This window comes from Oncorhynchus keta, chromosome 30 (genome assembly GCF_023373465.1).
Source record: "Oncorhynchus keta strain PuntledgeMale-10-30-2019 chromosome 30, Oket_V2, whole genome shotgun sequence".
NCBI lineage: Eukaryota > Metazoa > Chordata > Actinopteri > Salmoniformes > Salmonidae > Oncorhynchus > Oncorhynchus keta.
In genome coordinates this window covers 42,694,519-42,711,158 of record NC_068450.1, presented here as the reverse complement: position 1 = coordinate 42,711,158, position 16,640 = coordinate 42,694,519, and the positions used below count along the sequence as shown (strand labels likewise).

At 39.9% G+C, this 16,640-nt stretch overlaps 1 protein-coding gene across 1 annotated transcript; it reads left to right on the top strand.

The window, feature by feature from the left end:
• The first annotated feature begins 6,095 nt into the window (after positions 1-6,095).
• LOC118363634 (transcriptional regulator Kaiso-like) lies at positions 6,096-14,631 on the top strand. The gene is made up of 2 exons (XM_035744695.1): positions 6,096-6,200; positions 10,756-14,631. Exon 2 carries the CDS (start codon positions 10,758-10,760, stop codon positions 12,651-12,653), a length of 1,896 nt encoding a protein of 631 aa, XP_035600588.1. The 5' UTR covers positions 6,096-6,200; positions 10,756-10,757; the 3' UTR covers positions 12,654-14,631.
• The last annotated feature ends 2,009 nt before the right edge of the window (positions 14,632-16,640 follow it).

Sequence of the window (16,640 nt, the reverse complement as noted above, 5' to 3'; positions counted from 1 at the left end):
AGTCAATTTCACATTCCTGCAGGATTTTTATAGCATGACAAATTCGTGATGGTACCTGCCCATTGAACCATATTGCAAATGCACAGTGACTTTGCAAAAGTGAGAAAACATAAACAAATGGACATGATGAAATCAACACAACGAGTGATGGAAATGTACAACTATCACTGCTCAGCCATCCTGTGTTCATCAGACCAGTCAATTTTGCATTTTTGAGCATGTCAAATTTCATATGGTAAATGCACATTGAAACATATTGCAAATGCGCGCGCACTTGCAATATGATTCTATAGTGTAAAAACATCACCTAATGGACATGATGAAATCAACACAACGAGTGATGGAAATGTACAACTATCACTGCTCGGCCATCCTGTGTCCATCAGACCAGTCAATTTTGCATTTTTGAGCATGTCAAATTTCATATGGTAAATGCACATTGAAACATATTGCAAATGCGCGCGCACTTGCAATATGATTCTATAGTGTAAAAACATCACCTAATGGACATGATGAAATCAACACAACGAGTGATGGAAATGTACAACTATCACTGCTCGGCCATCCTGTGTCCATCAGACCAGTCAATTTTGCATTTTTGAGCATGTCAAATTTCATATGGTAAATGCACATTGAAACATATTGCAAATGCGCGCGCACTTGCAATATGATTCTATAGTGTAAAAACATCACCTAATGGACATGATGAAATCAACACAACGAGTGATGGAAATGTACAACTATCACTGCTCGGCCATCCTGTGTCCATCAGACCAGTCAATTTTGCATTTTTGAGCATGTCAAATTTCATATGGTAAATGCACATTGAAACATATTGCAAATGCGCGCGCACTTGCAATATGATTCTATAGTGTAAAAACATCACCTAATGGACATGATGAAATCAACACAACGAGTGATGGAAATGTACAACTATCACTGCCCGGCCATCCTGTGTTCCCATAGCGAGCATTAATATCAGAATGACCGGTAAATGCATTTACAACCATATTTTTATTTTTGGGTTACCAGTTGCACAACAATGCACGTGCATTTGCAATATGATTCTATAGTGAAAAAACATCACCTAATGGACATGATGAAATCAACACAACGAGTGATGGAAATGTACAACTATCACTGCTCGGCCATCCTGTGTCCATCAGACCAGTCAATTTTGCATTTTTGAGCATGTCAAATTTCATATGGTAAATGCACATTGAAACATATTGCAAATGCGCGCGCACTTGCAATATGATTCTATAGTGTAAAAACATCACCTAATGGACATGATGAAATCAACACAACGAGTGATGGAAATGTACAACTATCACTGCTCGGCCATCCTGTGTCCATCAGACCAGTCAATTTTGCATTTTTGAGCATGTCAAATTTCATATGGTAAATGCACATTGAAACATATTGCAAATGCGCGCGCACTTGCAATATGATTCTATAGTGTAAAAACATCACCTAATGGACATGATGAAATCAACACAACGAGTGATGGAAATGTACAACTATCACTGCCCGGCCATCCTGTGTTCCCATAGCGAGCATTAATATCAGAATGACCGGTAAATGCATTTACAACCATATTTTTATTTTTGGGTTACCAGTTGCACAACAATGCACGTGCATTTGCAATATGATTCTATAGTGAAAAACATCACCTAATGGACATGATGAAATCAACACAACGAGTGATGGAAATGTACAACTATCACTGCTCGGCCATCCTGTGTCCATCAGACCAGTCAATTTTGCATTTTTGAGCATTTCAAATTTCATATGGTAAATGCACATTGAAACATATTGCAAATGCGCGCGCACTTGCAATATGATTCTATAGTGTAAAAACATCACCTAATGGACATGATGAAATCAACGCAACGAGTGATGGAAATGTACAACTATCACTGCTCGGCCATCCTGTGTCCATCAGACCAGTCAATTTTGCATTTTTGAGCATTTCAAATTTCATATGGTAAATGCACATTGAAACATATTGCAAATGCGCGCGCACTTGCAATATGATTCTATAGTGTAAAAACATCACCTAATGGACATGATGAAATCAACACAACGAGTGATGGAAATGTACAACTATCACTGCTCGGCCATCCTGTGTTCCCATAGCGGGCATTAATATCAGAATGACCGGTAAATGCATTCACAACCATATTTTCATTTTTGGGTTACCAGGTGCCTATTTTCAATCACCAGTTGCACAACATGCGTATCCATCAGAATATTTTAAACAGTCCATAAAGCACTCAGGACTGCCCCCATAGATAGAGGGCCGTAGTAGGGTACTCCCATAGCGGGCATGGATAATAGGAGTCCCGGTAAATGCATTTACAACCATATTTTAATTTTTGGGTTACCAGTTGCACAACAATGCACGTGCATTTGCAATATGATTCTATAGTGAAAAAACATCACCTAATGGACATGATGAAATCAACACAACAAGTGATGGAAATGTACAACTATCACTGCTCGGCCATCCTGTGTTCATCAGACCAGTCAATTTCACATTCCTGCAGGATTTTTATAGCATGACAAATTCGTGATGGTACCTGCCCATTGAACCATATTGCAAATGCACAGTGACTTTGCAAAAGTGAGAAAACATAAACAAATGGACATGATGAAATCAACACAACAGGTGATGGAAATGTACAACTATCACTGCTCAGCCATCCTGTGTTCATCAGACCAGTCAATTTTGCATTTTTGAGCATGTCAAATTTCATATGGTAAATGCACATTGAAACATATTGCAAATGCGCGTGCACTTGCAATATGATTCTATAGTGAAAAAACATCACCTAATGGACATGATGAAATCAACACAACGAGTGATGGAAATGTACAACTATCACTGCTCGGCCATCCTGTGTCCATCAGACCAGTCAATTTTGCATTTTTGAGCATGTCAAATTTCATATGGTAAATGCACATTGAAACATATTGCAAATGCGCGCGCACTTGCAATATGATTCTATAGTGTAAAAACATCACCTAATGGACATGATGAAATCAACACAACGAGTGATGGAAATGTACAACTATCACTGCCCGGCCATCCTGTGTTCCCATAGCGAGCATTAATATCAGAATGACCGGTAAATGCATTTACAACCATATTTTTATTTTTGGGTTACCAGTTGCACAACAATGCACGTGCATTTGCAATATGATTCTATAGTGTAAAAACATCACCTAACGGAGATGATGAAATCAACACAACGAGTGATGGAAATGTACAACTATCACTGCTCGGCCATCCTGTGTTCATCAGACCAGTCAATTTTGCATTTTTGAGCAAGGTCAAATTTCATATGGTAAATGCACATTGAAACATATTGCAAATGCACGTGCACTTGCAATATGATTATATAGTGAAAAAACATCACAAAATGGACATGATGAAGTCAACACAACGAGTGATGGAAAGGAACAACTATCACTGCCCGGCCATCCCGAGTTCATCAGGCCAGTCAATTTTGCATTTCTGCAGGATTTTTGAGCATGTCAAATTTCTTACGTTATTTGGCCCACAAAAAAATCCTTATGCACAATTTAAAAAAATATATAAAAAAATATGATAATAAAATTGGACAAAAGTATATTCATACAGTTCTTACACATGTGTAATTGACAAAAAATTGAAAGAATTTCAAAAAACGGTCCAGAAAGCACTTTTTAAGGGTGTGTGAAGTTTTTACAAAATTTTGACATTTTTGACTTTTGACTTTTGACTTCCTATGAAATCATATTGGAATTGGACAAAACATATTCCTTATGCGCATGTAAAAAAAAAAAAAAAAATTATGATAATAAAATTGGACAAAAGTATATTCATACAGTTCTTACACATGTGTAATTGACAAAAAATCGAAAGAATTTCGAAAAACGGTCCAGAAAGCACTTTTTTATGGGTGTGTGAAGTTTTTTACAAAATTTTGACATTTTTGACTTTTGACTTTTGACTTCCTATGAAATCATATTGGAATTGGACAAAACATATTCCTTATGCGCATATAAAATTTTTTTAAAAAATTATGATAATAAAATTGGACAAAAGTATATTCATACAGTTCTTACACATGTGTAATTGACAAAAAAATCGAAAGAATTTCGAAAAACGGTCCAGAAAGCACTTTTTTAAGGGGTGATAAGTTTTTGAAAAAAAGTTCATTTTTTCAAAATTTTACTTTTGGACATTAATTTGGGTTACATATCCAATATGAAAAACCCCGGTGGAGCGCATTTGCCCCCTGTTGAATTTTTAAAGTGTTACAACTGGCAATTACCATATGGCATTTGCAATACACTTTGGATGAATCAACGCCGAATTGGGTGGTATTGGCCAATGTGTATATGGTTTGTCCGATGCCAATGACATGCCATTCATTTTTGTCCAATACAGGGGGTATTCCCTTACATGATAAGGCATCTGCAGAAGTCAGGGCATTCATACTTCTTGTGCTTTGTGGAACAGCACCGAGCTGTTGTGAAGGAAGTTGTCAAGGAAGTGAGTTTGTGTTTATACAGGACCTCCCGCCCTCAACTTCCATCAACCAATCATGTCAATGTGGAGCTATACTGAGCCCTCCACATTGTTACATTTGAGAGAGGTGATGCAGTACAGAGCTCAATTTGGCCTCTGCATTGCCTCTTGAGGCTCTGCAATTGCATCACACCATCCATATGACTCCTCTGACCACATTTTCAGATCAAGCATTTATGGCTTTTAATATGGAGTGTGTGAAGCAATTGCAGATCCGCAGGAGGCATGCAGTGTCCAAATCAAGCTCCATACCGCACCGCCGTGAGCCTCTCAAATGTTTAACAATACAGAGGGCTTTGTATAGCTCCGCATTGACATGACAAATCCTGTATAAACACAAACTCACTACTTTGACAACTTGCTCTGCTCTGCTCTACTAAGAGCAAGAAGTGAAACCCCTGAAGGCTGTATCAAAGTAAATGCTGTACAGCCACTTCAGACATCAGACTGACCACGCAGAGCCTTTTATACTTCTTGCCTATGCTGAGCAGAGCAGGGCTGTTGTGAAGGAAGTTGTCAAGAAATTAAGTTTGTGTTCATACTGGACCTCCCGCACCCACCTACCATAAACCAATCATGCCAATGCTGAGCTATATGGAGCCCTCTGCATTGTTACAAAATTTGGGCTGCTCACAGCGATACCCTATGGAGCTCAATTTGGCCTCTGCATGCATCTGGAGGATCCGCAATTGCATCACACCATCTATATGGCGCCTCCGACCACATTTTTGGGATAAAACATAAATTGGTTCAGGTATTTCAACAGTGGCATGCACAGCAACTGGGAGCCAGGGAGACATGCACTTAACCAAATCCCCCACGTTCATCTTGAAATATAACTCTATTCTCAAAATGTATACTTTATTCTCTAAATTCAATGTTGAGATTATTCTCAAAATATTGCTACTTTTTTAAAGTACTATTGTGCAAAAAATAAGAATCCAAGTACCACCACCCTTTGCTGTTCCTTTTTTTTCCTCTTCACTTGGCCTTAATAGTCCTCCATACATCTAGACATGACCTCTGAGAAGAGTGGAAGGGAGATGGCGGAAACAGATGTATTGTTTGAAACTGTTGGCGAGTTAGGTGAAGACGAGAGCACGAGAGTAAGAATGAATGGGATACACTGGTGAAAAGGAAAGTCAAAGTTGTGGTTGAAATTAGGAAACCCCTAAACTCTTTTTTTTTCAGAGTGAGGGTTTTGGACCAATGTAACCTGGACGATCCTTTGGAAGTTTTGTTAAATGTCATGGGTGTGTTGGTTGAAGTGGCATCAGTGAGGGTATCAAGAAGTGGGCTTATTTTGAGTTTACAGCTGAGGCATTAAATAAATCCTGTCAAAGGATGTTCTGCCCTCACAGGCCCCTGAGCCTGTATAGGGATGAGACTTGAATTGGAATGTGACTGAAGGAGTGGGATGTTTATTTTATGTGCCACATTTTTTATATTGTTGATGCTGGTTTATCCCCTTTCTACAATGGATTTTTTTCTATAGTTTACCACACGTACTGTAGGTGGCGCCAGGCACCTCCAAGGACTGTTTGGGGACCGCAATAATACCATAAAAGAAGAAAATACTTCGTTTGGAAAGAACAATCAATCATAAGGCTTGGCGCTGCAGGTAAATAACAAGTGTTACTTATAGAAGCCAACCTCGTATATTGGCCTCATCCAATAATTTTGTCATGATGGATCAGCGTTTACCAAAAACGTTGCAACCTGCGGCGAACCAGGAAGCTAACATCCCTCTCCTGCTAATGAGTAGCCAACTAACGTTAAGCTAAAGCTACTGTAGATGATTTTCCTATAAGTTATCAACAATAATCAATCAATACTAAGTTTTATCTCCCCTAATATGCATGTGAGCGAATAGATTGTATAGATACTAGGCCTTAAATCACATTTATGTGATTGGCATGCAAGACTCAATTGTGTAGACCGGCCTTGTTAGTGAATGGTGTTAGGCTAACGTTAGCCAGTAAGCTACAAACAATGCAGATTTTCTTTCGCTCATTCCTACAAAATTGGGTGTGCAGTAGTGATGGGAAGTTCGGCTCATTACTGACTCTGATCGTTTTGACTCGTTAAGTTAAAAAACAACGAATCTTTCGACTCATTTCACCAATTTGAATCAGTAATGCCCAGAGCACGCAGGACCCCCTACCGGCGAACGATGAACTGAACACCCGAAGGAGTACATTGTACATGCCTCTCGTTCATAGGGGCCTTATTGGAGTGGGAATGTGTGACTGAGACTGATTAACATTTGTTGGTTGCATACAAATAACGTTACTCCACGATAGGCCTACATTTGAAATCAAATTAATTTATAAAACCATTTTCACGCCAGCAGATGCCTCAAAGCGGCAGGGTAGCATAGAACGTTGGACTAGTAGCCGAAAGGTTGCAAGTTCAAACCCCCGAGTTGACAAGGTACAAATCTGTCGTTCTTCCCCTGAACAGGCAGTTAAACCCACTCTTCCTAGGCCGTCATTGAAAATAAGAATTTGTTATTAACTGACTTGCCTAGTTAATTAAAGGTAAAAAGAAAAGTGCTTTTACAGAAACCCAGCCTAAAACTCTAAATATATTGATATTTTCAAATACATGCAACTTAAACGTTTTTAATATCAATACATTTTTATTTGAAAATCTTTTGGACATCTGAGCAACTTGAGGGAACCCTATTTGAGTCAGAAAATGATATTTGTATGATAGGTAAGATAACACAGTGGTGTATAAAGTACTTAAGTAAAAATACTTCAAAGTACTGCTTTAGTTTTTTGGGGTACTTCACTATTTATATTTCGGTCAACTTTTACTTCTACATTCTTGAAGAAAATTATGTACTTTTTACTCCATACATTTTCCCTGACACCCAAAAGTACTCATTACATTTTGACTTTATTCATCTCGGCAAGTCAGTTAAAAGAACAAACTCTTATTTTCAATGACGGCCTACCCCGGCCAATTGTGCACCGCCCTATGGGACTCCCAATCACAGCCGAATGTGAATCAGCCTGCATTGGAACCAGGAACTGTTGTGACACATCTTGCACAGTGCCTTAGACTGCTGCGCCACTTGGGAGCCTAGCATGCTTGAATGCTTTAGCAGGACAGGAAAATGGTTCGATTCACACACTTATCAAGAGAACAACCCTGGTCATCCCTACTGTCTCTGATCTGGCGGACTCACTGAACACATGCTTCGTTTGTAAATTATGTGTGAGTGTTGGAGTGTACCCCTGGCTATCCATAAATTAATAAAAAAACAAGAAAATGGTGCCATCTGGTTTGCTTAATATAAGCAATTTGAAATTATTTGTACTTTCAGCAATTCCATTTACTTTTTATACTATAGTATATTTAAAACCAAATACTTGTAGACTTTTACTCAAGGAGTATTTTACTCTGTGACTCACTTTTTTAATTTTCTATTAAGGTACCTTTACTTTTACTCAAGTATGATAATTGGGTACATTTTCCACCACTGGATATACAAAACCTTGCAGAGAGCCTACACTACCGTTCAACCGCATGGGGTCACTAATAGGCTGACCACACCACTCGTGTCACGTGCACGAGCGTTGCAAAATAAATGTAGACATCTATGTTATTCAATTATTGCACCCACACTGCTCGCGAGCATCTGCGTTGCCAAGGGCTAAAATAGAAATCCTTTCTATTTCAGATGCAGTTACCCACGTGCCATCAACTCATTGGTTATACCCACGTGGGTGATTGAAAGACGAACTGTGTTGCCGGTCGGTGTAGTAATACTATGAAAATTTAGATGCCAATCACCATATAAGTTCAAAGATGAAAAAGCCTGGAAGGAGGAGAGATGACTAGAAACGGTTCAGTTGACAGTTTTAGCTAGCAGTGTAGTTAGTTTGCCAATTATTTTATTCACCACTCTAGCTTGTAGAACAGCTAGTATAATAGGTAGCTAGCTGACTCCTACCTACTTTTAAAGAGTGACTGCCCCTAAAAAGCAACTTCTCATTTTGAAAATGGCATATGTGTCATCGATATGAGTCAGAAACATTTATTCTTGTGTCAAAATTGACTACAAAGTGTAAATAGGAACATTTTTGGTCATAAAGTTAGTCTTGTCCAAAACTGAGATTTGCCAGATGATAGGGAAGAATTGTCACGGAATGAAGGTTACCGTAACAGTTTTCCGTGGATTGGGTTTATTTTAATCCTGTCCACAGCTGGCAGCATCCAAGTAATCATACATTTGGAGAGCAGCTTCATGGGACCTGTAATGTCCATGGTCAATTTGGGGCGGCAGGGTAGCCTAGTGGTTAGAGTGTTGGACTAGTAACCGGAAGGTTCCAAGTTCAAACCCCCCAGTTGACAAGGTACAAATCTGTCGTTCTGCCCCTGAACAGGCCGTCATTGAAAATAAGAATTTGTTCTTAACTGACTTGCCTAGTTAAATAAAGGTAAAAAAAACAACATTTGGTTTGACATTGACATTTGAGACAACTAAATCATGTGCAACATGAAAATATCGTCAGATTTCCATTTTGTAATTCATTGACGGTCCCTAACTAGCCCAAGAGAAAGGCTATCCAAAGTCAAACTAACTTTGCCACGGTAAGCCAGTTGAAGCTAATTGGCTAAATAATTTGTCTAACTCTTCCCACATCCACATCAAACCACACTCCGAAACCAACTCACGTTTGAATTCAGTCAAAACCAAATCACGTTTGAATTCGGTCAAGGCCGCTAGCCTTTATTATTATTATTATTTAAATCAAAACCCAGAATTTTTACGCATAATCACAGTGAAACACGGAAATTCTGGTCTTAATTTTGACAGTTCGTTGCAAAAGTGATATATTTAGGTATTTTAGTGGTAAATCTAGCTCTTTTTTAGCGGTTCAACTCTACCATTGAAATCATGATGTAGGTACGTCATCTCAAGGGAGGGTTCGGTTTGGGATGTACTGGGTGGTACCACCTCAAGGCTTACTATAAAATCAGGTGATAGGGCGCCTTATTTGACAATGGTCTTGATAAGTGGAGTGTGCCAATATATCATGCTTCCATGACAAGACAACTGACGTTACACCAAATTAAAATGGCCGTAAATCACATTTCTGCTTATGACCAAATTCAACGTTTTTGCTTACCGTTTCATCTGTGCTTTTACAAAGGAAAAAAAACATGTAGGCTATGAGGATTATATGTTTATATTCATAGCTACATCCAAAGTAACAAGAAATAGATGACAATGGTGGTCATGTCAACTGTGTATATTTCCCTAACGCTGTGACTGGGGACACAGTCCGCTAAAACAGTTGACTCATAGTTCAAAGGTTGTGAGTTCTAATTCCACATGGGTCAGATATCTTTTTCTCTCTCCAAATCCTTTACAGGATTCATCCAATGCCCACACACCTCTAAGTCAAAAGAGTGAAAAGCATACCTGTGAGAATGGGTCACCCTGGTGATAGTAGTAGGTGTTTATACAGTAAGACCAATCTATGAGTCAATTTGACCATTTGAAAAAGGGCTACTGCATAAATACTCGGGGTAGATTGAATTGAGCCCCTAATCTTCATTTTCAAGGTGATGATTGCACTTTTCTTCCCAATACAATACTGCAATAAACGTGAGTCCATATTTTAAATTTATTTTTTGTGCCCCATGGGTTCTTGCCCCACACCCACCCCAAGGTTAATATTTATGAGCAATTCACCTCACCCACAACTTCTCAATTGAATGCATTTTTTAAACATTTGAAAGGGTTGGGCAAAGGCTAAATTGGGGTTGAGAGTTACACTTTAATGAAACAATTCTAAAATGAGGCCAAATAAGGAAGTGTAGTTGCCCTTTAAAATAATGAGCTACTACAGAGATCATTAAATGGTGTCGAGATACTAATGTCTCCACCAAAACAATGGGAGTCGTTGTCCCAAAGGCAGGAAGGCGTGCGACAATCTTAGGTCCAAAATAAGCCCATAGAAACGCATTGTGCTTATTTTGGACAGATTTTGGCGAGCCTGAATCCTCGCGCTTCGCCTCTTCTTCTCTGGCTACTATGAATGCATGATTAGGTTACCCAACAAGAAGTGAAAGGGGATTTTAAATTTACTTGTAGCAGTACAAAGACCGTCAAGTGAATGCATTTGTTATTCATTGCTTTTGTCTTCACTCCACAGGGATGTCGGGCCTAAAGCTGATCTCTGCAACTGACACCCGGTATTCAGGAACGGTGCTGAAGTCGATGAATAGACAGCGAAATAATGGATTGTTCTGTGATGTCACCATAATTATACAGGACCGTAAATTTAGAGCACACAAAAACATCTTGTCCGCGTCAAGTACTTATTTCCACCAACTCTTCTCAGTGGCTGGACAGGTGATCGAGTTGAATTTCATCAAGGCGGAAATCTTTGAGGAAGTCCTGAATTACATTTACAGTTCCAAAATTGTCCGCATTCGTTCCGACATGCTCAATGAGCTTATCAATGCTGGGCAGGTGTTGGGCGTGAAGTTCATTGCGAATCTAGGCGTACCGCTCTCACAAGTCAAGGGCCTACCTGGCCTGTCCAAAGACACAGAACACAATGAAGTAAGCTCCGTGGAGAAAAGCAGTACAGACTCAATGGGGATGATGATGATGCCTATTGTCACTGAGTCCTTTTCAGTGTCTGCAGAGGAGTTCAGTCAAACTGACAAAAGTGCAAACAAGGATCAGGACTCAGACGATGACGACATTATGTTTGTATCCAAATCGGACGCCACCAAGAAATGCAAGCCCTGCGAAATCATCGATTTGGATGGACCCAATACAGAGGAAGACTATGTGACAAAGCAACTGGGAGAGTCCAGACCCGCTTTGACAAAGGACCAGGAGAAAACAGTCAAAGCAGCTCCGCACCTCAACAGCTCCTCGCAGACCTTGCAAGGCCAAAGTCCTCTGATCAGACCCATGGTGTCCCCTGACGCAAGCGCAAATATTGCGTCTTCACCCACTACGACGGCTAGAATTGGCACTTTCAACCCCGAACCCATCAGCACCTCCCTGCCCTCAGAAAACCACAAGATAATAGGAATCCACAAGAAGCAGGTTACACTAGCTCGACAGAGTGACTTAAAAATCAAGCTCTCGGCCCTTAAGTCACCTGGCGGATTCATCAACGAGGCAGGCCTCAACATTCCCCAAATATCCGCCACCACAAAAAAGACGATAACATTAGATAAAGCCTCAGAGATCGACTCGTTTTCTCCAGGCTGCAAGGTGTATGCCAATATTGGGGAAAACACATATGACATTGTCCCCATGAAGGACGACCCCGGGGAGGGAGACTCTAAAAACAGTAGAGGGGGAAAGAGGTCTCTGATGGCTACTCCTCTTCAACCTTTCAACACCTCTCAACTGCCACAGGGCGCCACGATCAAGAAGACCAAAACAGAGCAGCAAGATCACTACGAGCTCATCATGGACGGGAAGACTTTCTTTGTTTGCATGGTCTGCAAGCGTCCCTACGTGTGCTTGACGAGCCTCCGGCGCCACTTCAACACCCACTCCTGGGAGAAGAAGTACCCGTGCCACTACTGTGACAAGGTGTTTGCTCTGGCCGAGTATCGGACCAAACACGAGATCTACCACACAGGCGAGCGGAGGTACCAGTGCCTGCTGTGCAACGAGATGTTAATCAACTACCAGCTATTGTCGACTCACTGCAAACAGGCCCACAACCAGGACCCATCCGGGAGGAAACAAAAGAACGACACCGACAACAACTTGTACCGCCTGCTCCCTTGCAAAACGGTGCAGTTCAAGACCTACTCACATGAGACAGACGATTCAGATTCACGAGGGGTCCCTATTATCCAAGAGGATGGGAGCGTCCAGCACATTAACCCTGGAAGGGGGCACCTGGCCAACCCAATACAGTTACAGTCCACCCAGGGCAAGATGTTGAACTGGGATGACATCTTTGTGGAGCCTGAGGCACAGCCTGGATCAGGTGCCCACCGGCCAGGGAGCCACCCTATCCAGTCTCCCCCAGGCTCTTCTGAGTTTGAGTTTGTCATACCAGAGACGTACTGAGCAGGGTGGCTCACCGCTCTGTGATCTATGCCTTGTCAGTGGGTCCCCTTATTTGAATTTTGTTTCCTGGATCCACGTCGAATGTTGTCTTTTTCAAATGTTCAACAGTTGTTTTAGCTAAACTGAGCTAAACTGTACAAAAATATAAGCATACAACGATTTCAAATGTTGTACTGAGTTACAGTTCAGATAAGGAAATCAATCAATTTAAATAAATTCATTAGGCTCTAATCTATGGATTTCACATGACTGGGCAGGGCCAGCCATGGGTGGGCCAGGGAGGGCATAGGCCCATCCACTGGGGAGCCAGGACCAGCCAATCAGAAAGTTTTTATTACAAACAGAAATACTCCTCAGCATCCTGTGACCACCCCCACCTCGCCCCCATTCAGATGATCTGGCAGGTGAAGAAGCTGGATGTGGAGGTCCTGGGCCGGCGTGGTTACACGTGGTCTGCGGTTGTGAGGCCGGTTGTACGTACTGACAAATTCTCTAAAACGACATTGGTGGCGGCTTATGGTGGAAAAATGAACATTCAATTCTCTGGCAACAGTTCTGGTGGACATTTCTGCAGTCAGCATGCCAATTGCACGTTCCCTCAACTTGAGACATATGTGGTATTGTGTTGTGACAAAACTGCACATTTTTAAAGTGGCCTTTTATTGTCCCCAGCACAAGGTGCACCTGTGTAATGATCATGCTATTTAATCAGCTTCTTGGTATGCCACACCTGTCAGGTGAATGGATTATCTTGGCAAAGGAGAAATGCTAAATAACAGGGATGTAAACAAATTTGTGTACAACAGCTTTTGTTGCTTATAAACAATATCTGAGATTTCTTATTTAATCTCATGAAACACAGGACCAACACTTTACATCTTGTGTTCATATTTTTGTTAAGTGTAGTTGTTTTTAGGAAATTCCTATGTGCTCTAGCTAGCCCATCCGGAGTGTAATGTGACTTTTGTTCTTATCAAGCTCTTTTCAATGAACTATGTATTGGCGCTCATTGTATTTCTACTTACCCCTTTTTATGGTAAATATTTGTGAGTACTCTGTCTGGAGTGCCCATGCAGTTCAACAGAAGGACCCTAAATCTAGGCATACACATTTATTTATTGTTAGATCTTTATTTTTTTATGAAATATATTTTTTTATCGGGAGTCAAATGACCTTATGCCTTTCGGGAGATAAAATGTACAGTGGTGCTGAATGGTAACCATGGATGTTTGTTGTTTGAACAGAGATTGGGTCGGGATGCTGGATATTGATGGAATTAATGGATGTCATTCACCCCTTTGTTTTCTGAAATACACACTTTTTTATTAAACTTTCATTAAAAACAACCACCGACTGTTTCCTCATTGCTGTTGCTATAAGATGAATCTCAACAAGGAAACAGTCAGTGGTTGTATTTGATTCACCTTTTATTAAAAAGTATGGATTTCAGAAAACAAAGAAAGGCACACAACTACAGAGGACAAACATAGGTACAAGGTAAGTATTTCATAATTACATTTTTTAAAGTATTGATCCACAAAGCCTGGTCTCTGCTTTACTCCGTTGGTGGAGTTCGTCAGAAACTTCCTTCACCATGGAGTTGAGTTTACCTCCTACTCTGTATGTATACAGTTTGCCTCATAGTGTATCATAGGAATCATGTAACTTGACAACCATTTCTTTCTGTTATGAAATAGCACCTAGTGCAGGATTGTTCTGTAGATCATTATTTTTTTGATGTCCATTCCCCTTGTCAGTATGTATTTGAATTGAGTTGGAATGTGGAGAGCTAACTTGACATTTTATACTGCTTCATTATGTCCTTCACTGACAACTTTTATGGCAAAAAAAAACCTTACACAATTAACAGTGGTGTATCTTGTACATAATTGTGACTTTTTTCACTTGAAAATGTTTCTGTTTTAAAAACGTATTTATTAGGCATAGTGCTAAACAAATGTTAATAAAGATTTTTTTTAAAAGTGTGCCTCATTTTGTCAGAATGGAAGAGACCTATTGAATGAGATGACTACACAGCATTTTAGTTTGAAAGAGTTTAAATGTGATAGTTTTCCTAAATCCCATAGTAATGAAGGCCCCTCCATTGGCATTTTTTCCCTGGTGGATGGTTATTCTCAAAAATGGAAAACAAAATGCACCTTGTGAGGTAGGTATTTCATTAAGGATGATGCATGTTGACTATTTAACCTTTTTGTCGTCTATGGGAAAACAACACCGTACAAACATTTTACACAATTACTTTTAATGGCGAGAGAATCAATCCACGCCAGTCAACAGAAGTCCATCTTCAGCGCAGCGGTTGAGAAAGTGCTGTTCAAAACAAATTTTGCAAAAACAAAACGGACTACTTTAATCGATCATTTCAAGAGGCTGCACTTTACTTTGAGGTCGATGCATTTTGTGATTAAGAACACAAAGGGGTGTTATTTGGTATACTCAAGTGTACGTGTGTAATAACCTATTATATTACACCCATAAAGAGACAGGAGAGTTTAGTGTTTAGTCCCTTTACAAAAATAAATAACATTAGGAGTGATAATTTATTTTTCAGATTCCTATGGAGCCAGATACCTGCCAAAAGGATGAATGTACATATTGTTAGGATCGTAAGAAAATCCATACTTAAATTGTTAGGATCGTAACAAAAGCCAAGTGTGAAACAAACGTAAACGTGACATTTCATCTGTGAACATACAAACACCATGTTACGACTACGGACTGACATTTTAGGCTTGAACAAATCTTGTGTTGCAATTCTGACGTACAATAATACCTTAAAGAGTTTTGACAGTTTAATCTCGCCAACAAACAACAACACGTACATGGCCTGTGAGGAGTGCTACCCAAACAAGTATAACAGCATAAAAAAAACGGATGTCAGGGAAACCGGAAAGAGCTATCCTGCACTTTTTCATGTTAAAGGTCTCCATTCTGTAGTACTCCTCAGTTGAGTTTACTTCACATTTACGTAGCTAATGTAATAGATTTGTTTGCATGTCTAGATGGCATTATGCCTCTCTTTTATTGATGTATCTACAGTACCAGTCAACAATTTGGACACCTACATTCAAGGGTTTTTCTTTATTTTGACTATTTTCTAAATTGTAGAATAATAGTGAAGACATCAAAACTATGAAATAACACATATGGAATCATATAGTAACCGAAAAAGTGTTAAACAAATCAAAACATATTTTAGATTTGTCAAAGTAGCCACCCTTTGCCTTTGACAGCTTTGCACACTCTTGGCATTCTCTCAACCAGCTTCACCTGGAATGCTTTTCCAACAGTCTTGACGGAGTTCCCACATATGGTGAGCACTATTTGGCTGCTTTTCCTTCACTCTGCGTTCCAACCCATCCCAAACCATCTCAATTGATTTGAGGTCAGGTGATTGTGGAGGCCAGGTCATCTGATGCAGCACTCCATCACTCTCCTTCTTGGTCAAATAGCCCTTACACGACTGGAGTTGTGTTGGGTCATTTTCTTATTGAAAAACAAATGATAGCCCCACTAAGCACTAAGCACTAACCAGATGGTCTTCTTCTTATTGGTGTCCTTTTAGTAGTGGTTTCTTTGCAGCAATTCAACCATGAAGGCCTGATTCACACAGTCTCCTCTGAAAAGTTGATGTTGAGATGTGTCTGTTACTTGAACTCTGTGAAGCATTTATTTGGACTAAAATATTTGAGGCTGGTAACTCTAATGAATTTATACTCTGCAGCAGAGGCAACTCTGGGTCTTCCTTTCCTGTGGCGGTCCTCTTGAGAGCCAGTTTCATCATAGCGCTTAATGGTTTTTGCGACTGCACTTGAAGAAACTTTCAAAGTTCTTGAAGTTTTACAGATTGACTGACCTTCAGGTCTTAAAGTAATGATGGACTGTCGTTTCTCTTTGCTTATTTGAGCTGTTCTTTCCATAATAGGAACTTGGTCTTTTACCTAATATCTTCTGTATACCACTCCT